The following is a 27,009-nucleotide window of genomic DNA, read 5'->3' as shown; positions in this document are numbered from 1 at the left end:
ATGAGGACTGAGTTGGAGCTGGCTCTGGAGCTGGGTCCTGAGCATGGGAAGGCTCTACGGGCTCTTCTGTACACTGTCGCACTTAGTGCACATACTGCCGGTTAGCCAAATTCTTGACTCGGGCCATGGTTTGCAAAAGAAGGAAATCACTTGCAAATGGAGTCAGTATAGGAATAAAGAATTGAAGTACAATATATAAAAATAGGTATGTGAAGTAGAATAGACAACTCAGAATGAATCAACATGAATCTATGCAAGTGGTAATGCAGCCAGGTATAGACAATGAATAAGTAAAATATGCTAAATATGACAAAATAAAATACACCCAATGTGGAAAACACAGGTATTGGGCAAATATAAGATAGCATGGAACACAAAAGATGGTATGTGAAGTGGATATGCAAATCTGTGATGTTCGATCGATCATGAAAAGATGAGATCGATCTAAGTTGGATCGATCAGGAATTGAATGAGATCGATCTTTCTCTGATCGATCAGAGAAAAATGTGATTGATCGAACTCTACAAAAATACAAAAAGTCACAAATCTGTGACGTGGACAACACGGGAGGCACCCAACCAAGCTTGTGGGTCCCTCTACACTTCAACATATCAAGATTAGTCACTTATATAGGCACGTGACCTCCAAAATTGAAATCGGGCAAAATATATACATAGATATATATATATATATATATATATATATATATATATATCTATGTATATATTTTGCCCGATTTCAATTTTATATGCTTCAAAGATCAAAAACGACGACAATGGAACATGGCAACCCTAGATTTAAACATGGCATCATCAAGAACATATAGATTGAAGCTCAAAAATGGAAATAAAACTCAAAACTTACCAAAACCCAACGAGAGAAGTGGAAACCGAGAGAGAGAAAGAAGATCTGAAGCAAAGAAGAATTTAGAAGCTTGGGATGGTCGCCGGAGGTTCGCTGGAGGTGGGAGAGATGATGGGCAGCGGTGAAAGAAGCTAGGGTCTGAGATTGATCTTTGAAATCGATCCAAATGACCTTTGGCTTCTATTTTTAAAAATTGTTTCTGACGAGTTTGATCGATCACTAAGAAATCAAATCAATTGAACAAAGATCGATCTGAAAAGGACTCAGATCGATCTAACCTCGCAAAACGACAAGTATTTTTTTGAAAATTTTTGAATTGAATTTTTTTTTGAAAATAAAACAAATTTCAAAATTAAAAATATTTTTTGAGTTTTTTTGGAAATTAAAACAAAATGTTTTTGGAATTTTTTTTTATTGGAAATAAAAATAAAAATAAAAATAAAATAAAATGAAAGTAAAAATAAAATAAAATAAAATTCTTTTTTTGGATTTTTTTGAAAATACAATGGAATAAAAATAAAAATAAATTTTTTTTAGATTTTTGAATGTATATATATATATATATTACAAAAATAATTAAATTAAATTAAAAACAAAATTCAAAAAGAAGTCAAAGTCAACAGGAAGCAATGAGATCGTTCGAATATAGATCGATCAAAGTTCGATCAATCCAACAGGTGAAAACCTGCAGATAAGTTCGATCGATGCACAAAGAGGTGATTTTTCATGGGTTCAAAATTTTTTCTAAGTATGGAATGAAGATTGATCCGAGGAAAATCTCGATCGATCAGGGACCACTCAGATTGATTGGAAATGAAGTTCGCATGATACACAGAGAGCTGAAATATGTAGGAAAATTACGCACGATGGGACAAAGAGATGATTGGATGCAGGGTTGGTAGTTCGATCGATCGAACCTTTTTCAAGATCGATCGAACAGACATAAAATGCTTAATTTGAAAATGACAATGCATACATTCTCAACCAAAGTCCCTAGCAATGTGTATGAACCCAGAATATATCTAGATGACGCAAGAAATGAAAGGTAAAATAGAAATATGGGAGGAATAAGGTTGTAAATCTTACGAAACACTAGTGTTTAATATCTCTAACAAGACATTAGGCTCTTTTAGTCTGGATCAAAAATCTTATTATGCATCGCTTCCTTGACGGGGTAAATGGCACTTTGAATCCCACCCAACAAATTGTTCCCCAAGGAACTTGTAGGATTTGAATCAAAGGAGATTGACGGTCCTTTGTCCATGCTTTTCTTGGGCTTCCATGCCCTTTCAACACTAGCTTTGCACACATTTCTCTTTGAGCTCTTTTTGGTAAGTAAACCATGGGAATGTTCGACATCAAGCAAAGACTCAACTTTATCAAGTTCATTTTCAACACATTTCTCAACAACACACACTTCTTCATGCTTATCCATTGAATTCGGGGTTGGATTAAAAATGTTCAACTTTATTTTCATATGCCCAAATGATATTTTCATTATCCCTATCCTTCAATTTATGTTGGCATTTGCGGTTGCCAAGAAATGACGGCCAAGGATAACGGGAATTTGATTTTTGGGATTTGGGACTGGTTCCATGTCAATGACAACGAAATTAATGGGGAAGAAGAACTTATCAATCTTAATCAAAACATCCTCAATGATACTCTGGGCTTTTTGATAGCGGCAAGTTGCAAAACCACCGACGTCGGTTTCAAGTCTTCTAAGCCCAATTTAACATATACCGAGTATGGAAGAAGGTTTACACTTGCTCTTAAGTCTAGAAGAGCCCGATTAATGACCTGGTCACCAATGATACAAGAAGTAATAGGTGAACCTGGGTCCTTAAACTTTAGGAGAGTGTTGTGTTGCAAGACGGAGCTTACTTGCTCGGTCAAGACCACTTTCTTTGGTGCTTGGCTTTTGTTCTTCCTCTTTTGGGGGCAAAGATCTTCTAAGAACTTGGCATAAGCCGAATTTTTTTTAATTACATCCAAAAGTGAAAAATTGATCTTCACTTGCCTAAATACTTCGATGATTTCATTTACTTTGGTCTTTTGGTTTTCACGAGAAATTGACCGTTTCAAGGCATCCGGAAATGGAGCTTTAGGCTCAAAAGTTTTTTCAAAATCTTTCTTTGGATCACTTTCAACATGAGAAGTTTTCAAATCATTTTTCAATTCATTGTTCAATTCATCTTTCAAATCATTTTTCACAACTTTCTCAACAAGATGATCATGCACATGCAATGAAGGAGGAATAAAATATGAAACGGGACGGGTTTTAACTTTTGGTTGCACCGGTTCACTCTCTTCATTGGAAACACCAATTTGATTGTCCATAATTTTCCCACTTCTTAAGGTCGTCACCGCATTAACATGTTTAATTGTGTGACCTTCATTGGTTTCTACAACGAGTTGTTGCTTTGGTGGGGCACTTAGAGGTGTTGTCCCTTTCTCTCTAGTATTTAAGGTACTAGCTATTTGCCTGACTAGGGTTTCTAGCTTAGCAATGGATTGAGAATGTGAATGAAGCAATTGAGTGTTTGCCTTTAGAGTTCCCAAAGCGATCAACACTTTTTCCTCAAAAGCGAGACTCCTATAATTTCCTTGGGAATAAGATGATTGATTAGGAAAATGAGAATTAGAAAATTGGGTTCCATGTGATGATCGAAATGAAGATCTATAACCTTGGGAACCTTGGCTTTGCATTGGAGGCGGAACATACTTTCCTTGAAAACCACCTTGGGGAGGGTTTGAGCCTTCCCCTTGGCTTTTCCAAGAGAAGTTTGGATGGTTCCTCCATCTAGGATTGTAATGTGGGCCATACGGATTATTCCCTTGGTTAACAAATGCAGTATTAACTTGTTCATGATGTTCACTTAGCACATATGCATGGGGACAATTGGAAGTAGTATGTAAGACACTAGAACAAGTCATACAAGATTCATTAGATGCATGATGATGAACATGATTAGGGGAGGAAGACACTTGATTTGCCGAATTGTGGTTGACCAAAAATTAATCAAACCTTTGAGTTAAGGCTTTCACCTCGGCAGCAATGTCATTCGAATTGTCAACTTGATATAGGCCGACATTCTTCCTTCCACTTAGAATTCTACTATTTTTAGATGACAAAGATCTATGCATGGAATTTTCACTCACACTTTCATACAATTGCCAAAAATCATTCTCATGTCTATTAAGGTAAGAACCACCCATAAATGCATCTACTATTCCTTTTTGATTATCCGACAAATTTTCGAAGAAGTATTAGACTAATTGCCACTTAGGAATGTCATGATGTGGACATTTCCTAAGCAAATCATTAAATCTTTCCTATGCCTCATGAAACAATTCCCCTTCCCCTTGAGAAAATTCACGAATGGAAGTTCTCATAGCATTGGTCTTTGATATCGGATAGTATTTCTTCAAGAACTCTTGTTGCATTTCTACCCAAGAAGTTATCGAAAAAGGCCTAAGATTGTTGAACCAATATTTTTTTTTGTCCTTAAGGGTAAAAGGAAAAAGTTTGAGTCTTAACACTTCTTCTGGCATGTTCGTGAATTTCACGGTGGAACACACTTCAATAAACTCATCCAAATGCTTGTAAGGTTCTTCACTTGGAAGTCCATGATAGTTAGGAAGCATTTGAATGGTTTGCGGTTTAATCTCATAGTGATGTGCTCTAAATGGGGGCAATTGAATGCATGTCGGTGCATTATATTCATTTGGAACATAATGATCACGCAAAGTAATGGGAGGATTCCCAACTGGTGGTGCTAAACGAACACCGCGATTAACTTGAACCATGGGAAGTTGTGGAGCAAAAATTGGCCGAGGCATTCCCAATGGAATTTGGCCTTCTTATTATGGTAGGATGAATGGTCTAGGCATGCCTAATGGTACTTGGATGTTGTCATGATGCACATTAGGGTGGAATATGCCTTGTTGGTCTATATGACTAAGGATGTTGCTCCTCCATTGATGAAATGGAGTGATGAGAACTACCTCTTCCCCTAGGATTACGAACTACCGATTCAAGATAGAAATCAAGTGGGATAAGGGTAGGATTTAATGACCTACGACCAATGTATGCACTAACAAAACAAATAGCAATCAAATAGCAATCACTTCGCCCCCTCAACAAATCTCCACATACAATGATCCCATATTCCCATGCTTGAACAATATGCAAAGAAAAGTAAAATTGCTTCCACGCGGGTTCACGATTTATCTAAGAGTTTAAGAACTTGCCACCATGCGGGCCGACGATTTTACTAGAGATTGAGTTAGAAAGGTCTCACAAAGGGTCCTTAAGTAACTTCAATTCATTTTTCAATTTTCTGCTTAGCTTTGCAATTTTTAGATTTTAGCCCTTTTTATGCTTAGCTTAGCTCCTTACTTTTCAAGTCTCCCTTGCTTGACTTCCTTTGCTCAATTCACCTAGCCAATCAAGAACAAACATAATAAGTAACTAAAAATAAAGTAAATAAAGACATGATCAAAAGAGTACTAATTCCTAATTATTTCCAAAACACGGTGTTACCAAATCAATCCCCGGCAACGGCGCCAAAACTTGGCGTGATTTTAGTCGTGTTAACCAACAAAGTTGCAATGAAAGTGTGGCCAAGTTTAAATTTATAAAGTGCCACTACTACCTCTAACTACTAATATAGCTAGGGTGAGTAGGGATCGTCCCAAGGGATTGGGGGCTATGTTAATATGGAAATAAGGTCGGATTAGTAGGTCGAGTGATCAAAGGGTGTTTTGGTTTGTTAATTAAACTACAATGTAAATTAATTCAATATAAGGCAATTAAAATAAATAAAGGGTAGAGAACAAGAAAGAGAGGTCTTGGGATCTAGAGGTCACCACTAAACATCACCATTCTAGACACTCAATATATAATGAATGAGGGGAAACATGTGTTGCAATACATAGAGGTGTGATTGATTGAATCAACAAGCATTGATTGACTAATTAAGCATATAATGTCTAGACAACCTAGTGAATAGCATAATATATCAAACTAAGCCATTATTCCTTCCTTTAAGCTCATAATCAACACACTAATAAGATAGAGAATTGTACTACTTGCATTCATAAGTATGGAACATCAAACAACAAGCATGGATTGTCCTCACATAGAAGAAAGTAAAGCAACTACACTACTTTTAAGCTAAAAACATGAAAATTAAACTAAGGTATAGGCACAATCCATCAAGAAATGAGTATGAACCATCAAACAAACCACAAGAGTATTCTATTTAAGCACTATGCCTTGACAATCTCTAGATTCATAGCATCAATACATATAGACATGCATCAATATCACAAAACCAAGAGATAAACACATGAACATCTACGCTAGCATACATAGATATATGGATAGAATGAAATGATCAATTGGAAGTATTAATCAACACAAATCATTATAAAAACAAGATTCATATATAAACTAAGTGTTAAGACAAGATTACAACACAAATCCCCTCAAAATACAAAGCATTAAGGTCTAGAAGGCATGCTTAGGGATAACTCTAGCCCCAAGAAGATGTTTAGCCACTCGTTGATGTAGTCATCTAATCCTCAAGGGCCATCTCCATGGTAGAAATGCTCTTCTTCTTGATGGAAACCCTAGAAGAATGGAAGAACTCCCAAAATAGTGCATGTCTCTCTAAGCTTTAGCCTCCTCTCCAAGATATGTGATATGAGATTCTAAGTTATGTTGAGATATGAAGATGATGATATATATGGTGTAAAAATGGCTCAAAATCCTTATATAGGAAGCTCAAGTGTCACACCCAATGGTCAGGTCTTGTGCACTAGGGTCCCTTCAATGATTGCACCACGAGCCATCTTTTAATGAGCTGGACTCTGTTTTACTTCAAACTTGAGGAGTCTATTGAACTGTGGCCAGATCCATCGAATTAAGGCCAGATCGATCAATCCTTGGCGGTGCCTTTTTGGAATAAGATAAATCTGAGATTTTTTTGTGATATGTTGGGAAAAAGACAAAAGTGGTAGGTGGGGATAAGATCAAGGAAGTTCGATCGATCTGAAGAAAGCTGGATCGATCGAAAATGAAATTTCTTGAGGATAAGGACAAAGGGTCTGATCTATCTTGGTGAGGTGAGATCGATCAAAAATATTCCTGATCGATCGAAGTTTGCTGATTTCCACCACTTTGCTTCCACTTTGCTCCATTCTTCCATTCAGCTTGAGATTGCTTCTTTTATGCTCTAATTTGGCTGAATTGACTTATTTTGGGGATAAGCGCCTGAAAAGGGCAATAACATGAAATTAGTCTAAAACGAAAAAGTAAGATAGATAAAAGTCTTAGAATACTCGAGCTTAAGGGGTTTAAATGCGCATTTTTCAGCGCTAATCAGCATCCCCTATAGCATGATCAATTTACATTATATGCTACTATGTGATGATGTGAACATGGACGCAAGTGTAATATGGCATTTTAAACATGTTATAATGGCCTATGGCCTTATTACAATTCATTTATAAAATTTTACATGCTAAACCTCCAAAGTTGATAAAAATACATTTTTAAACAAAATATGGCACTAAATGAGTACAAGTGCAAATATAAACGTGCTTGGTCCTTGGCCTCATGTCATACATATAAAATGAAAGTCAAAAGGTGTGCTTAGGCACACATTACATATTTAGAATCAAATATACAAGTTTTGACATATAAAGCTACAAAATGACATTTCATGCTAACATTTGCATGAAATGTAAACTTAAAAGCTACAAGTCATCCAAGGAGTGATGAGTACCACGAACCAAGTCTTCATACCTGACAAATAACCCCGGTAACTTTGGGGTGAGTAACATAAAGCTACTTGTAGGAGATGAGCATGTATCGACCTAGCATTTTACAATTATATCACCTTAAGGTGAAATATGTTAAAGGGGCTCATGCCATCTAACATCTATGTCAAAATGAGACTCAGGGAGCATCCTAAGCTGCATAAGTATAAATCAACATGAACCATGATATATATACATATATGAAACGAATCAAGGTTGGGATAATCCAAAGAACACGACAAGTTTAACCTGAATCACATTATCAATGCAATTAAGCAAGGTTTGGAATAATCTATACAAAATGACAAGAAGGATGCTTGAATACAATGATCACATTATCAATGCAATTAACTTGGTTGGAACATTCTAATTAGCACGACAAGAAGAATACTCGGATATAAGTTAACAAGAACTATATTATCAATGCAATTAACATGATTGGAACATTCTAATTAACACGACAAGAATAGTGTGACGGCCCTGGTTTTTCAAGCCAGTGCGTCTTGTGATGAACCGAAAATTGACCCGATAACGGATCCAAATGCGGAAGCAAAAATAGAAAACAAGAATCTAAGAAGTCAAAGTGACCTTTCATGAGGTCGTGGAACTCAATAAGAACTGATGCGGAAGCAAAAAATCGAAAATATGACAAATAAGCCCTTAGGAGTAAAATAGTAATTTTTAAAAAATATGAATTCGGGTGCCACCGAGCACACCACTGGAAAAACAACAAAAAAAATAATCAAGATGGACTCAAGAATCACATGATTCAGAGTTCGCACGAATGAGAAATGACATGACGAAGAAAAACGAGCACTTAAGGCTAAAATGGTAAATTGGTAATTTTTCAGGAAGATCCGGGTGCAACTGAGGACACTATTGGAAAGACAGTGAAAAATTAGTCAAGTTTAAAAAAAAGTTTACTCGATTTGGAGTCCGGACGAAGGAGAACAAGCGAAAACAAAAGTCGATGTCACGACGTTGAGACGAGCAACCCACGAGCACCCCAACAAGTACCATGACATGCTAGGGGAATAAAAGTTCCAGCCAGAACTGAGAGCCGAAATAAGGTCTGAAACGAATTTTTCTAGAAAAACACGAAGAAAAAATCCCACTTAACATTGAGTTTTTTACCTGACTATGTGGAAGAAAACTAAAAAAACTCATTGTGAAATACCTAAAATGCCCCTAGATCAGAAGAGGTCAAGAGGGCCAAAAGCTGCTACAGTAACTGTCCTCATCTGAGAGCAAAAACAGGCTATCAAAACGAATTTTTCTGGAAAAACACAAAAAAGAAACCCCCCCCTAAAATCGAGTTTTCTTCCCAAAAATGCAAAGAAAAAAAAAAAACACATTGTGAAATACCCAGAATGCCTCTCCATTAAATCAGGTCATGAGGGTTAAAAAGCTGCTAAAATGCAAAACTGAAAATTGAACTTCACGAGGGATTTTCGGTATCAAGACGACATTTTCTGGAAAAACACAAAGAAGAACCCCCCCTCCCCCAAAATCACATTTTCTAAGTGACCTTGTGAAGACTGGAATTTATTTCTCAAAGGAGACCCCAAAATGCCCTAAAATCAGATTATGCAAAAAAATGCAAAATTAGTCTATAGGAGGCTCAAATCACCAAGAATGAGGTTTTTCTTGAAAACGATCATGCATGAAAATGTAACTTACCTATTAGGACGTGCTACAATGGTCCATGGCTTAAAAATACCGCCGATGCAAAATCTGACTGCCCAACGGCCAAAAAGGCGAAAATTCAAATGAAATGAAAAATTTGAAATTTAAAATTATGAAATGGCTTCAAATTACCGTTTGGCCCTTGGCCACACTTCATACATGATTAATAAGACCTTATAGAAAAATAAAAATGGAATTCCCACACCCGTTGCAACCATGGTGAGACAATGACTTGTGATTTTTTTTCAATATTTTTATAACATTTCATGAAATCAAGAATTACATAAGATGCAATATAAATGTCATTGGCCTTTAGCCTCATCTCACATAAGTCAAATACATCGTAAAAGGTGTACTTATGTACACATTACATATATGGAATCAAAGATACAAGTTTAGGCATATAAGGCTATAAAATGACAATTCATGCTAACATTTGCATGAAATGGAAACTTAAAAGCTACCAGTCATCCAAAGTATGATGAGCATCACGAACCAAGTCTTCATACCTGAAACAAATCCCCAGCAACTTCGGGGTGAGTAACATAAAGCTACTCATAGGAAATGAGTATGCATTGACCTAACATTTTACAAAATTATCACCTTAAGGTGAAACAAGTCAAAGGGGCTCATGCCACCTAACATCTATGTCAAGATGAGACTCGGGGAGCATCCTAAGCTACCTTAGATCATTTCTATCATAGATCACATCATTCATGCAATTTAACAACATGGAAACATGTTATACAAAGTAACAAGATATAGATTCTCAAAGTCCTTAACTTGAAACCTAAAACACGAAAACAACAAAAGTGGATCGTAGCACCTAATGTATATGTTCTAAATGGATCTATAGGATCGTTCCTAAGCTACATTTGAACATTAAAACACATATCACAATATCGATGCAATTTAACAAACATTGAAACTTCCAATACAACGCATAAAGCATTATTTCTCAAAACTTCCAATACAACGCATAAAGCATTATTTCTCAAAACTAACATCTTGAAACTCAAAATGGGAAATCAATTAAGGAACAACAAGTTACGATATCATCTAGTTATTAACTTGAAATGAAAAGAAAAATCAAACAAGGTGGATACTTGGACATCACGCTGGATCAGATCGACACCATAGTTACTTTAGGGTTACTAGCCTATGGGTAACCTCCGTATGTACGCACTAGACTATAGAGGGATAATTCCCCGTACTAGAACCATATCGTAGACGTAGCCAAACAACGACATTTCCAAGTTTCCAAAATTAACAAGTTGTGCAACAACGTATATATCAACATATATATACAAGATAATCAACTTTCTACCATGCGCAACCAAATTTGGAAACACGTATAATACATGCTCTAAGTCCACAACTATTAAGGCATGACAAATATCGAATTTTCAGTGTGCGATTCGTTACACGCTATAATAATATATCTCAACATTGAAATCATAAACTCATGAATCTAATACAAGTCCAAAATCATGATTTAAACATATAACCAATGTCAAACACATAATTAAATCATTAACACTATAGAAACGGAAATTAATTAAAGAAACTAATTAATTTCTCTAAGTTTTAAATTTCAATCAAATGATCCCTAATTAACACATGTTAAACAATATTGCATGGTCATTACATACATCCATTCAAAATCTTAATTAAGCCAATGGAACAACAAAGTAAAATTTAATTAAATCATGATAATTAAATCTCTAACTTCTAAAGCAATTTCAAATGGTCCCAAATTAACATATGCTAGTAAACAAGTCCTAGTTATTTCAAATATCAAGTTTAAAACTCAATTAAGCCAATGGAACAACAAAGTATAATTTAATTAAATCATGATAATTAAATCTCTAATTTCTAAAGCAACTTCAAATGGTCTCAAATTAATATATGCTAGTAAACAAGTCCTAATCATTTCAAATATCAAGTTTAAAACTCAATTAAGCCAATGGAACCCTTAAATTGATTTTAATTAATTCTTTTAATTAAAATCTCTAGATTTTCATACTCATCCAAATGCTCCAAAATTAAAGTATGTTAAAGAGCATGCCAAGACTTAATTTAATAGCCTATCACAAGTTAATTTCATGCAAAGTACGGCCATGGGAATTAATCTTTTTCAAAAGAAAAAATTAAATAAAAGTTACAATTCTTATTCAAATGACCCAAATTTAATACATGTCAACAACCATACCAAGGCCAAATTTACTAGCATGCTATACTTTAATTCTAAGTTATACACATCCTTGAGAATTAAATCCTATACAAGAAAAATGATTAAATTAAATTCTAGGATTAATACAAAACATGCATACAAGTGGTATAAGCTTATAAAATCATCAATACAACATAAATAAAAGCCTAAGACTTCCCCTACCTCAATTTGAGATGAAAATCTCAAAAGCCACCAAAATGAAACGGCTCCGAATCCGACAATACTTCGGGGTTTTGTCGGGGACAACGCTGTGAACATTAAACTCCAAAGAGGACCTACCAAAATTATAACTTGAACTCAAACCCGAACTCAAAAATTGGCCAAAAAGGGTTCTAATAAGGGGAAAAAATGCGCATAGTCAAGATAAACACAAAACACAAAGGCACTACGAATTTTTAACAAAGGGAATGAGGTTTAATTGAGAGAAAAAGGGTGGCCGCCCTCTTTGGGCTACTATGGATGCTGTTAGATGTTGTCTTCTCGGGCGTGTGCACAAAACAATGTACAAGACTTTGAATTTGGAAATTAGTGTCAAGTGGGCACCATAGTTTAAATTAATAAACCGCTTAACACCTATACTATGTAGTATGAGTGAGAAGGGATCGTCCCAAGGGATTGAGTTGTCGTACTAGCTTGAGGAATCAAAATTAGGGTTAGTAGGTTGAGTGATCAAAATAGTGGTTGGTTGAATTAAGCTAGATGCAAATGAAACTAAAGCAAGTAATAATGCAATAGAGAGAATAAAAGATAAAGAGAGATCTTGGGGTTTAGAGATCACCACTAAGCATAACTTTTCTACATCTTTAATAAATGATTAATGAGGGGAAGAACATGTGTTGCAATGAAGTGTGTGTATGTGGTTGCTTCATCAAGCATGGATGACAAAAAAAGCATATATTGTCTAAACAACATGGTGGATAGTACAACAGATCAAATTAAGCCATAAATCATTTCTTTAAGCTCACAATCCAAACACATCACAAGGTTAGAGATACATGTTACTTGCGTTTCATAAGTATGGAACATCAACAACAAACATGGATTGTCCTCCCATTTAACAACTACACTACAACTAAGCTAATGACATGAAAACTAACTAATTAAACTAAGGGAGAGGCACAATCCATCAAGCAATGAGTATGAACCATTAAATAAACCACAAGAACATGACATTAAGCACTATGTCTTGACAATCTCTAGATCTATAGCATCAACACACATAGACATTCATCAATAACACAAGAAATAGAGATAAACACATGAATATCTATTCTAGCATACATAAACATATGGATAGAATGAAATGATCAATTGGAAGCATTAAATCACATAAATCATTGAATAAATAAGATCTATATATATAAAAGTGTCAAGACATGAATTACAATACAAATCCTCTAAAAAATACATAAATCAAGAAGTAGAAAGCATGCTTAAGGCTAACTCTAGCCCCAAGAAGATGTTTAGCCACTCATGGATGATGTCCTCCAACCCTCAAGGGCAAGCTCCATGGAAGAAATCTGCTCCTTGGTTGATAAGAGTCTCCAATGTTGTCTCCAGCCTCCTCCTCTTCTTTTCTTCCTCACTAAGAGTAGCCTCTCTCTAATCTCTAAGAATGCTAATAATCCTAAAAATCCTCCTCAAAAAGTGTATCATATTCTTTATATAGGTAGGTCAAGTGACACACAAAATGAGCTAGAAATTTAACTTTTTCGCACTAGAAGAAGTTCGATCGATCGAACCTTGGACTTGGATCGATCGAACATGGCTGAGATCTATCAAACTGAAGTTGGATTGATCCTCAATGGCGGCGCCTTTTTAGGTAAAAACAAATCTGAGATATTTTGAAGATATTTTTGGGAAAAAGGACAAAAGTGGTTGGTAGAGTGGTACAACTGGATAAGATCAATCATTTGGATAAGGATAGGAATGTTCGATCGATCGAAGAAGGAAGTTGGATCGATTGAACTTTTGAGATCTTTGAACAGGAACAAACATGGTTCAGATCTATCTTGAAGTGCTGAGATCGATGAAAGTTGGAACGATCGAACTTTTCTTAAGATCGATCGAAGTTGCCGAAATTCCACCCTTTGCTTCCTTTTGCTCTACTTTGCTCATTTCTTTGATTAATCCCAGAATTGCTTCAATTATGCTCTTATTTGACTAAGTTAGCTTATTTTGGGGATAAGTACCTGAAAATGGAAATAACACGAAATCAATACAAAACGGTAAAATAAAGTAGATAAAGGTTCTAGAATACCTAAGCTTAAGGGGTTTAAATACGCACTTTTCAGCACTTATCATTGGACGTCCATGAAGAGAGGGGAAGATCACTTTTTAATTCTATAATCCCCTATTTATAGTAAAACCCTAAAAGTGCCCCGAAAGGGTCTCGCCGGGTCCGGAAAAGTGGAATTTAAGCAGATGCGCTCAAATAACAAAACTCTGCGAATGAAAAAGAACTGAAATGAGAAAATATGAAAAATGGAAGAAACGACATCAAAAACCAAGTCCTGAGCAAAGAGATATGCCCCGAACAAGTTCGGCGACAATTGGAGTCAAAAACCCTGAAACTAGGGGAAAATGACCAGAAGACAATTCTAAGAGTACACGACTCGACGAAAAGTGAAAATGAATCCCGTACGAGGATCCAGGCTCAAATTTTGCAATAACTTTTATTAATTGCACAATGGCCCCTCCAAAAAGTGAAAACTGCACTAATGATCCAGAATGAAAATATCTTCCAAATTTTTTTTCTTAAAAACCCCTGAAATAAAATATCTTCAAAAGATATTTATGAAAAACACTCCAAGAAAAGAAAAAGATTCTGAAAAACTATACATCCATGCCCCTATGGACATCGGGAGCAACCAGAGTACTTTACTCCAAAAACAAAGATACGTATTTCGTGGAAACCACTTAGAATGAAGATACGTGAAGTCAAAAAATCAACTCCGAACACAGAAAGTGAGGTTATGCTAACAAAGTGATAAACGGGGAAAAGACAAAATAGGAAAAATGACGAAAAGTGAATAGTGTCGAAAAATAAAAAATGCAGAAATGACTCTGTCCTTAAAAGAAGTTGTCAATCCAAAGGAAAGAGTCTCAGAAACCATTTTCGAGCACTCGAGACGACACTAAGTGACGAGAAACCAAGCACAGAATAGAAAAGACAACGAAAAAAATTAATCCGTAAAATTTGTGGAAAAAGGAAAGGAAAGGAAAGAAAATGACCGGGTCATTACAAATAGTACATGAAATCAAGGATAAGGCATAATATCTATGCAATGAAATAAGGTTGGAACATTCCATAAAACACGACAAGATTCTTAAATCTTCAAGGAATAACACTTGAAATTTAAGGAGTGAAATCGAAGATAAAGCAAAATATCTATGCAATTAACAAGATTGGAGCATTCCACATAACACAACAAGTTTTAAATCTTCAAGGAATAGCAACTTGAAATTTAAAGAGTGAAATCAACCAATGTGGATACTCGGATATCGCCCGGATTAAAACCGTACTCTTGGGATCACTTTAAGGCTAATAACCTATGGGTACCTTCCCCTAGTACGCACTATAATGTAGGGAGCTCTCTATCTCCCGTAATAGAACCAAGTCCCAGCCATGTCAATTCTTGATTGATATCCTAAATCCCAAAATCAACAAGTTGTGCAACCAAGAGTGTATCAAGATACAAGTAATGCATTAACCACATTTCATGCACAACCAAGATTTTAGAAACACACAAGTCATGCCCTAAGTTCTCAACTATAATGGCATGTGAAATGTCAAGAAATCATAGTGTGCATCTACATAGACTACAAACTAGGATTTAAAATACAAGGAATCCATTGATGTAAATATACCACAAGTATAAGATTAATGATTTAATTATTTACTAAGCAATACATGGATAATTAAGACAATTGTGCAAGTTCATTAAGTACATTAATGAGACCAAGATACAAGGAGTCTAGATATATGATAAAAAGCTAAAAGCCCCTTGAAATACAAGTTACAACCATGTGAATTAAGTTCCATACAAGGAAAATAATTAAATATAAGTTTCAAACTTATCTGATTATTCTCAATTTGATACACGTGAAGGAACTTGTCAAGGAAATCATGAATACCAAGTTAGAAACTTAATCAAGCTCATGGAACCATTGAATAGGTTTTAATTAATTTTTTTAATTAAAATCTCTAGATTTTAAAACTCATCCAAATGCTCTCAAATTAAAGTATGTTATAAAACATGTCAAGACTTGATTTAATAGCCTAATACAAGTAATTTTCGTGCAAGCTATAACCTTGATAATTAAACCTTCATATAAGAAAAATAATAAATGAAAGGTTTCAAAACCTAATCAAATATTCCCGATTTAATATATGTGAAAGTATATGACATACACATCAATAATATCAAGTCAGAAATCTAATGGAATGGATAGTACACTTGGAATAAATTAATTAATTATCTCTAGATTTTAAAACACCTCCGATTACTCTCAAATTCACATACGTTGAAGAGTATGTTAGGGCCTAATGTAATATGATATCACATATTGATTTTAAGCTAGATAAGGCCACATGAATTTAATTTTCATTCAAGAAAAATATTAAATAAAAACTTCAATACTTGTCCAAATGCTCTTAATTTAATATATGTCAATGATCATATCAAGGTGTAATATAATATCATACCACATGTTTAAACCAAGCTATAATCAACCAAGAAAATCAAATCTCATACAAGAAAAATAAATAATAAAGTTTCTAGATTTGATATCAAAGCATGTAAATGAGTTGTATAAGCATCAATAGCATGCAATACATCAAGAATATAAACCTATAACACCCCCTACCTCAATTTGAAATGAAAATCTCAATCCGAATCCGATGATACCGCGGGGTTATGTCGGGGACAACGAGAGGAACAACTTTAACCCTTGAGGTACCATGAAAATCCAAACTTGAACTTGAAACCCGAACTCAAAAGTGGTCAGAAATGGATTCTAATAAGGGGGAAAGGTAAAGCACGACGAGGCCTACGATAAACGTTAAAGCGGAAGACGTTTTACAAAGGAAATCAAGTGGAGGAGAAGAAGAAAAGGTGGCAGCCCAAGGAGCTTCCATGGCTGCCGGCCAAAGAGGGAGGAAGATGATGGAAAAAGTGATTTTTCACTTTAAGACTTTCTATTTGTAGGAAAACCCTAAAAGTGTCGGGTCCGGAAAAGTGGAATTTGAGCAGAAGTGCTCAAACAACAAAACTCCATGAATGAAAAAGAACCGAAATGAGAAAATATGAACAACGGAAGAAACAATATCAAAAACTGAGTCTCGAGCAGAGAGATATGCCCCGAACAAGTTCAATGGCAACCGGAGTCAGAAATCCCTAAAACTGGAGAAAACATTTGGGAGGAAATTCTAAGAGTACACGACTCGACAAAATGTGAAAATGAATCTCGCATGAGGATCCAGACTCAAAACGAGGTATTTTGCAATAACTTTTGTTAATTGCACAATGGCCCCTTCAAAAAGGGTTAACTGCACTAATGACCCAGAATAAAAATATCTTCTAAAAATATTTTCTTAAAAACCCCTAAAAAAAAATATCTTCAAAAGATATTTATGAAAAACACCCCAAGAAAAGAAATTTTTTCCAAAGAACTGTGCATCTATGCCTCTATGGACACCGGGAGCAACCAGAGTACTTTTCTGCAAAAGTAAAGATACGTAGTTCGTGGAAACCACTGAAAATGAAGGTACGTGAAGTCAAAAACCAACTCTGAGCATGAAAAGTGAGGTTGCGCCAAAAAGTGACCAACGGGGAAAAGACAAAATAGGGAAAAGGACGAAAAGTGAATAGTGTAGAAAAAATGAAAATGTGAAAATGACTCAGTCCTTAAAGGAAGTTGTCAATCCAAATGAAAGAATCTCGGAAACCATTTTCAATCACTCAAGACGACACCCAGTGAGGAGAAACAGAACTCGGAAAAGAAAATTAAACGGAAAAAAATTTATTTATAAAATTTGAGAAAAAGGAAAGGGAGGAAAATGATCGGGTTATTACACAACTACTATTTAGACACTTATAGGCTCTGTTTGTTTGGACGTAACAAAGATATTTTCCTTTTTCGGGTAAAATATTTTCTTTATTTTTACTTTTTCGGTATTTGTTAAAGGTTTACGTTGAGGTCAATGACGAGTCCATATGGCGAGGCATGTAAAATAAATTGCCGAAAATTGATATATAAGTTATTTTTGTTAAATTTTAATATATATGTTTTTCATAAATATTTTAGAACAACCAAACACCAGAAAATAAAAAATATATTTTTTAAAAAATATTTTACATCAAAACAAATGGAGCCTTAACCCCTTACAAACCAATTATATTATTATTATTATTATTTTTATAAAAAAAGTCACACTTAAAGTTCCGTTAAAATTATAACAATAATATGTTGCATGTTTGTCACGAAATAGAGCTTTTAAAATTGTGGAAGCATGAATTTAACCAAGGTTCATGTTCATGTGTAAAAACTATAGACATTAAAATTTTGTAGGTCTCTCTACCCCGTTACATAATATGGGTTATGGGTTAATTAATTTATTTATTTAATTAGCCCAAGCTTGAGTGGGTCAACTCAAATTATTTAACTAGGCCAAATCCATTTGGTTAAATAAAAAAAAATATTAACTATAAAGGATCATTATCATAATATTATAATAAAAAATTATAATTGTGTAATTGTCACACCCTAACCCAATTTACACTATTTAATAAATTGAACAATTGGAATGCATCTAACCATCTTCATTAACATCATACATGCATGACGTCATCACATATCAGAGTGCTTGTTTAATAGTTTTCAAATAAAAACAAAGCAAACCACAAACCTATTACACAAGTTTTGACACAACTGAACCATTAATTACAAGTTATACTACCAAGAACAAGTACTCAACAAATATAAATACCTTAAATATACCTGTCTCAATCTTGACTTAGTACCACAGCAACCTTAGGCCTGAAGTGAACCTTCAAGCCAGCCCTTACATCAGTAAAACATTACAACAAATGAACTCCATGATGAACACAACAATTGTTGCGATTATGTGCCCTAAAATCCAATTATATACTTTTAATATTTGACATTTGGTTAATAAATATGATTTATTAAATTAGATATTCATGCATTGGGTGTGACGACCCTAGTTTTTCAAGCCAGTGCGTTCTGTGATGAACCGAAATTTGACCCGATAACGGATCCGAAAGTAGAAGTGAAAACAGAAATCAAGTCTCTAGAGATGTAATGCATCTGTAAGATGCCAAAGTGACCTTCCATGAGGCTACGGAACTCAACGAGAACAACATGGAAGAAAAAGATCATAAAAAAAGACCGAATAAGCCCTCAAGGGCAAAATGGTCTTTTTACATGGAAACAACGTCTCTAGAAATGTACATCATCCCTAAGACACAATCATGACTTCTCATGAAGCCATGGAAACAAAAGGAAAACAAGCAGAAGTGGGATTTTAAAAACGGACAAATTTAGCCCTAAGCGCAAAATAGTAATTTCCATTAAGATTTGGGTACTACCGAGCACACCGTTGGAAAGATAGCGAAAAATTAATCAAGTTAGACTCAAAAACACTTGATTCGGAGTTCGGATGGAAGAGAAAAGTCAAAACAAAGTTTTGACATCTCCACGGTCGTGAATAGTGTTTTGATAGTAATTAATAGTGACCTGGCAAAATGCTGAAAATCGGGTGCCGTTTTGAGGCACTAAAAGACGTTTTTTGGAGAAATACGAAGAAGAAACCCCCCTCAAAATAATTTTTTCAAGCTGACCATTTTTAAATTTTTTTTTGTTTCTGACGTGAAATCCCCAAAATGCCCTTATAACAGACTTTTTCAAAAAGTGCAAATGTGGATAGAAAATCAAATTTGACGCGGGGTTTTCGAGACTGAGACGGCATTTTCTGGAAAAATGTTGTGAAGAAACCCGCCTCTAAAATCACGTTTTCTATGTGATCATGTTGAGATCGGAATTTATTTTTTAAAGAAAATTTCCAAAATGCCCCTAGATTAGATAGGTCAAAAACGATGAAAAAAAAAATGAACAACTTTGCACCATGTGTTCATTTGACCCTAAATGGTGTTGTGTGCTAAAATAATCATGCAAGCAAACATATTTAGTGATTTTAAGCGTGTGGGAATGGTCTGCGGTTCTCAAAAATGCCCGATGCAAAATACGACCTATCCGAACCTCAAAATGCAAAGAAAATGCTTTAGATGAAAAACTTGAGACCAATAAGTATCCATTTCATACAAATGTGATATTTTATGCAAGATGAGCATTCAGACAAATGTAACATACATATTTACACGCGTTCCAATAGCCTACGGCCTCAATGGTCGCTAAATACAAAAATTACCTATTAAACCTCAAATTTTGCCTAAAATGACTTTTAAAAGAGAAACTTGAAACTAAAAATTATCAAATGGTTTCAAAGGACCATTTGGCCCTTGGCCACACTCCATGCATGAATAAAGAGACCTTATGAAAGTGCTAAATCGCACTTCCCACACCCCATGCAAATGTAGTGGAGTTAATACATGCCATTTTTCTATTTTTCAATAAAATCACTTAGAAATAAAAGTATTTAGAATACAAAATAAAAGTCCATGGCCTATGGCCTCATCTCATACATGTCAAATACATCATAAAAGGTATACTTATGTATACATTACATATTTAGAACAAAATATACAAGTTTTGATATATAAAGCCATAAATAGGATTTCATGCTAACATTTTCATGAAATAGATACTTCAAATCTATAAGATATCCCAAAACAAATGCAAAGCCCCAAGTCTTGAATCCTGTACCTAAAAAATGTCCCCACTACATAGGTGAGTAACATAAAGCTACTCATAAGAGATGAGCATGCAAAGACCTAACGTTTTATAAACTTATTAAGTTGCTATAAATCAATTCATACGGCCATGCCACCTAGCGTTTATGTCAAAGGTGAGACTCAAGGAGAATCCTAAGCTACCTAGAGTATTCCTAGCATAAACTACATCATTCATGCAATTTAAATAACATAGGTGCATGCGGTACACGCAACAAGACATTCAATATACAAGTATACGTACGTAAGTATACAATCAATATTGAAATGCACTTAAGACAAGTATACAAGATACATGTATACTAGGTTATCTAGAAAGTAAATCATCAATATACAAGTGTACATACTAAGTACGCTAAACAATATTGAAATGAAAGAACGACATATATATTCAAGTATACATTACTAAGTATACTAAGCAATGTTGACATACATGATATACAAGTATACAAATCCAAGTATATAATGCAAGAAATGAAGTATCATGCATCCTAGCACAAGTTAAAAGCAATCAAAGATTACAACTAGGAATTGAATGCGAAATTAACAATTGGCAGAAAGATAAAGGGCATAAGGTCTCAATGACCAAGCAAGTGGTTCCGGGTTACTAGCCCGCAAAGTACTACCTAGTGCGTAACTAAACCCAAAATAAAACCGTTATATTGGTGAGGGTTACTAGCCCTCAAGGTACCACTCGGTGCGCACTATATGAAATAGAGGGAACTCTCATCCCCCATACTAGAGCCATGCCCTAGCCGTAACAATTTTCAATGTCCATACAAGCTTTCCAAAAATCATTAAGTTGTGTAACAAGTATATCACATATACACAATGCACCAAAATCAATTACCACGCACAATCAAGTCATGAAATACACACAAGCCATGCCCTAGGCATTCAAGCTATAATGGCATATTAAATGTCATATAAATAAAATGTGAATACTTACAAGTCAAATCATAACTTTAACTCACGGAATACTATCATATAACCATATAACAAGTTCCAAACCACAAATTAAGCAAGAATACAATACAAATTAAGCAAGAATACAACATCAATGCCTAATTACCTCAATAGGAGCATAAAGGGGAATTTAATTAACTTAAGTAATTAAATTCTAAAGATTACAAAGTAACTCCAAAAATTTTACAAATCATATATGTCAAAGGTCATATCAAGGCCTATTTTAATTTCATGATACAAGTTAATTCTAAAGTAGGCATCACTAGGTGAATTAAATTTCATGCAAGATAATAATTAAATAAAGTATTCAAGACTCATTCAATTATTCTCAATTTAAAATATGTTAATAAACATATCAAGGCCTAATTTAAAACCACATTACAAGTTAATTATGCACTAGTTACAACTAGGTAAATTAAACTCAATGCCAAGAAAATAATTAAATAAAAATTTCATTACTTATTCAAATAATCCCAATTTTAATATATGTTAACAAACATATTAAGGCCTAATTTAATAGCGTGTCATAATTTAATTCCAAGCTATATACAACCATGTGAATTAAATCTTATACAAGAAAATAATTAAATTAAATTATAGAATTAATACAAAGGCATGCTTGCAAGTTGTATATGCTTATAAAACTATCAATACAACACACATATAAACCTAAAACATCCCTTACTTCACTTTGAGATGAAATCTCAAATCCCCACAGAAAGGAAATTGTTCCGAATCTGACGATACTTCTAGGTCATGTCGGGGACTATAAGGGAAACAACTTTAACCCTTGAGGCACCATGAAAATCCAAACTCGAACTCAAAACCTGAACTCAAAAATGGTTGGAAATGGTTTCTAATAAGGGGGAAATGAGCACCTCGCCAAGGCCTACGATAAAGCTTAAGGCATCATGGCATTTTACAAAGGGGAAGAGGGTTAATTTGAGAGAAGAAGGGTGGCAGCCCCCTTTGGGCTGCTATGGCTGATCTGCAGTAGTGTGAGAAGAGGAGGAAGATGATTTTTTAATTTTATAACCCTTATTTATAGTAAAACCCTAAAAGTACCCCAAAAGGTCCCCACTAGGTCCGAAAAAGTGGAATTTGTGTAGGCGTGCTCAAACGGTAAAACACCATGAACGAAAAAGAACAAAATGAAAAAAAAATGAACAACAAAAGAAACGGTGTCAAAAATTGAGTCCCATGCAGGAAGATATACCCCGAACAAGTTCGGCGGCAACCGGGGACGAAAACCCTAAAACTGGGGAAATGACCAGAAGACAATTCTAAGAGTACGTGACTCGATGAAAAGTGAAAATGAATCCCGTACTAGGACCCAGGCTCAAAACGAGATATTTTGCGATAACTTTCGTTAATTGCATAATGGCTCCAACAAAAAGGGATAACTGCAAAACTGCCAAGAATGAAAAAGATATTTTCATAAAAACCCCTAATCAAAATATCTCTAAAAGATATTTATGAAAAACACCCCAAGAAACATCAATGTTTCTGAAGAATCTTTTCATCCACACCCTTATGGGAGAAAGAAACAACCGGCGAGCTTTTCTCCAAAAGTAAAGCTATGCATTTCGAGGAAATTAACTGGAATGAAAACTTATGAAGTTAAAACTCAACTCCGAACACGAAAAGTGAGGTTGTGCCCACAAAGTGACAAATGGAAAAAAGACGAAAAGTGAATAGTGTCTAAAAAGTGAAAATGTGGAAATGATTCGGACCTTAAAGAAAGTGATCAATCTAAAGGAACAAGTCTTAGAAACCATTTTTGAGCACTCGAGACAACACTAAGTAATGAGTAACCGAACTCAGAAAAGAAAATTCAACGAAAAAAATTCATCCGTAAAATTTGAGAAAAAGGAAAGGAAGGAAAATGATAGGGTCATTACATTGGATTTTTAATATATTTGCATGAGATGCATTTTAGTCCTAAAGTTGCATTATAGGTTACTTAAGTGTGTGAATGAGATTTACACACAAGAGATTTGAGCTCACCGGTTTCTTGCACCTTAGTATCATTCACAGTCGGTAATAAAAGTTGGGTACCTTAATCTGTAAGATTGTAACACCCTTGACCTCTATGAGATAGGATGATTTGTTTTAACCATTGGGGTAGTTGACTCTAAGTCGGTGTGTTAGTGTGCTTAGCGTACATTGAATTGGATCACCATAAGATTACACCATACAAATTACTGTTATTATTTTGGTATGGTTCTTATCTACTAAATACATTAAGCTCTAAATCCTGAAAGGTTTAGTGACTCAAGTTTCAGTATTGGTCACTTTGACTTACTAACGTGTGAGATTTTTTAAGGTCAATACCACGGTATCTTGGGTGGCTAATGTTGGAGCTCTGGGAACACAAATGCTCAACATCGAATCAATACTCTATAAGAGTTAAAATATCCCCTTGATACAATTTAATAGGTTTGATCACTGGAACCTGGCTAGGGATTTTTAGTAAAATGTTTACTAAATTAATTTTCTATTATTTATTTAGAAAAATATTTATTTTGTAAAAGAATTTATTCAATGATCATAATGATCAAATTGGTTACTCAAGTAATATAAGATATAAGTAAGCCTTAGGTGGGATAGTATATATTTTCCTGGGGCTACTTATGGATATTCGATAGTAGAGGGGTTTATATGTAATTATTTAGTAGGATAGGGCTTTGTTGTAATTTTTAAATTTTAGAGTGCAATCACAATAATATAGTGGTAATTATTGTAATTAATTGGATAGGGTAGAGTTATGAGATAACTCAACCTTTATCCAATTGAAGCTGAGATAAGGATTCCCTTCAATTCTCATCTCTAACCCTATCAATTAGATGGTGCATATATCTTCGTTGCCCTTAGGTATATATTATGAAATAACAGATGTAAAAATAGTTTTATGAAAATAGAGAAAGAATAGACATACGGTTCCCATAAGCCAAACCATCTATTCTGGGGTCATAAAGGTGAAGCTTCACTAGTGTTCAGGCTAAAGGAGGAGTGCATGCGTGTTGTTGTATTTGATGATTAATCAATCGTCAAAAGGTACGTGATCCTTTTCAATACTTATTGATTTGATAAAAAAATCATGTAGTTATAGTCTAATTTTTTTTAAATCGTTTCCGTTTTGCCTTCAATATCAGAGTCAACCACGTGATATTCATCAAATCATATTGATGAGTTGATATTCTTATTGTTATTTAATTGTATACATGATTAGCCGTGGACGGTTATGTATATATTTAGTAGCAAGTGTTCACTGAAGTTAACTGTGATTGGCTTCAGTGAACATTATCCTCTTTTCTATTTATGTTTGTCACCGAAGGTCTCTCTCTTCTATTTCATGAAGTCGAGAGAAAGCGATAGATTTCAGGGTTGCGTATGGGTAGAGGTTGCCCTTCATTCTCTCACCTTTTGTTTGCTGATGATGCCCTTATTTTCAGTAGGGCTTGGGATCTGGAAGTTAGGCGGGTTAAGGCCATTCTCAACAGATATGAGTCTCTAACGGGCCAACTCATCAGTTTGGAGAAATCTTGCCTCTTGTTTTCTTTTAACACTCCTCCATCTTAGAAGGAGTTTTGTCGCCAGAGTTTGGGTCTTCAGAATGTGGATTGGAATAATCAATATTTGGGCTTTCTGCTCTTCTGGGCCGGTCTAAAGTGAGCATTTTAAATTTCATTCATGATAGAGTTTCTAAGAAGATTGCTTCTATTAAGGGTTCTTTATTATAGGAAATTATGGTGAAGTTCGTCCTTTTAGCTCTTCCTACATATTTAATGCAATGTTTCAGATTACCTAAAAAGAACTGTGAGGATTTGTCACGTTCTTTTTCCAATTTTTGGTGGAGTGGTTTAAAGAAGTCTCGTAAAATTAAATGGATTAGTTGGGACAATTTATGCAAGTCTAAATAAGGTGGCAGACTCGGCTTTAAAAATATTGAGTCTTTCAATCCTGCTCTCCTTGCTAAGATTGCTTAGTGGATGGAAGTTGGGGATGAGTCTCTTCTTTACAAATCTTTCAAGCACAAATATTTCAAACTCTGTAATTTTGTAGACGCACCTCATCATCCGACTGCTTCATGGATTTGGAAGAGTATTATGTCTTCTAAGGAAGTTATTAAGCATGGTATGCGATGGCATATTGGGGATGGTTCTTCGGTTAACTATTAGCTTGATAATTGGCTCCCCGTTCCTATTAATTGCGCTATGCTTTCTCGCCTCAAGGGGCTCATTTCTCTTCAATTGCTAACTTAATTCTCTCGAATTTGTATAAATGGAACTCTGACTTAATTGGAAGGTTTTTTAACCAAAGTGATCGTGACTTGATTTTGCAACTTCCGTTGAGTGTTTTGGGTGGTTTGGACTGTAAGGTTTGGGGTGCTTCTAAAAATGGGCAATTTTCGGTTAAGAGCGCATACTATATTGCGGAATCACTTCTTTGCAAAGAAGTTTCCTTTCCTTTAGAGGAAGAGTGTAGCTTTGATGCTAATCGAGGTTCAATGTGGAAACAAGTAGGGCGGCTCCATTCACATAGGAAGATTCAACTGTTCTTATGGCAGTCTCTTTATGATCGAGTCCCTGTTAATGAACTTCTTTGGCATAGGCAGGTGGTGGACAATCCGTTATGTCATATTTGTGAGTCCAATGTTGAATCTGTGCACCATCTTCTTTGTGTTTGCCCATTTGCATGTTTAGTGTGGCAACTGTGTTCCTTACGTGTGGATTTCACTAGGGTGTAGCCGTCCTTTTGGTCATTAAGATGAGTTTCTCTTTGTGAGAAGTAGTCTGCTTCTACTGCCTCGGATGAGTGCATGGGTTTGGCTATTTTTATCTGCATATGGAAATGCCACAATGATTTAGTTTTTAAGAAAAAACGGTGGGATCCTTACGAAGCTAGTTTACTGGCCTTTCATGCTTTCCAGGAATTTCAGGAACATGCTCGTCTTTCCCGTCGGATGTTCAAATCGCCTTTGTCGATTTCTTCTCCGACTGTTGTGCTTTGGTCAAGGCTGGATTTCCAAGGCTTTAACCTTAATTGTGATGCTTGGTTCTGTCTTTCTCGTCACGTGTGTGGTGGAGGAATGATTCTTCGTGACCACGACGTTTGTCCTATTAAGGTAGCCTCCATTTTCCTTGGACATGTGAACAAACCTTCCATGGAGAGGGGTTGGTTCTTCGAGAGGCTCTTGTTCAGCTTTGGTGGTGGGTTTATCACAAGGTCATTGTTGAAGGTGATTGCAGGCCTATTATGAGATTGGAAGCTGCTGATGATACACTTAATGTAATTTTTAATGATATTCTTTCTCTGCTTAAGGACTGTAAAGGTTTGTCTTTAGCTTGGACTCCTCGTGGAGGTAATATGGTTGCTCACTTGTTGAGCAAACATGCTTTTAAAGCCGCATGTGGCGATTTAGAGTGGCGCATATGGCCTTCATGGTTGTTAAATGCTCTTCTTTCCGATTATGTAATTATTCTCTTTGATATCTAG

At 35.1% G+C, this 27,009-nt stretch overlaps 1 protein-coding gene across 1 annotated transcript; it reads left to right on the top strand.

Annotated features, from left to right (window-relative positions):
* On the top strand, nt 1-27,009 carry LOC132266347 (uncharacterized). Its single transcript, XM_059767200.1, has 4 exons — nt 1-68; nt 25,819-26,194; nt 26,306-26,752; nt 26,836-27,009. Exons 1-4 carry the CDS (start codon nt 1-3, stop codon nt 27,007-27,009), a joined length of 1,065 nt encoding a protein of 354 aa, XP_059623183.1.

Source organism: Cornus florida, unplaced genomic scaffold, assembly GCF_030987335.1.
Source record: "Cornus florida cultivar Cherokee Brave unplaced genomic scaffold, ASM3098733v1 CherokeeBrave_3.0.0_Hap2_Chr07, whole genome shotgun sequence".
Lineage (NCBI taxonomy): Eukaryota > Viridiplantae > Streptophyta > Magnoliopsida > Cornales > Cornaceae > Cornus > Cornus florida.
This window is presented reverse-complemented; position numbering and strand designations above follow the sequence as displayed.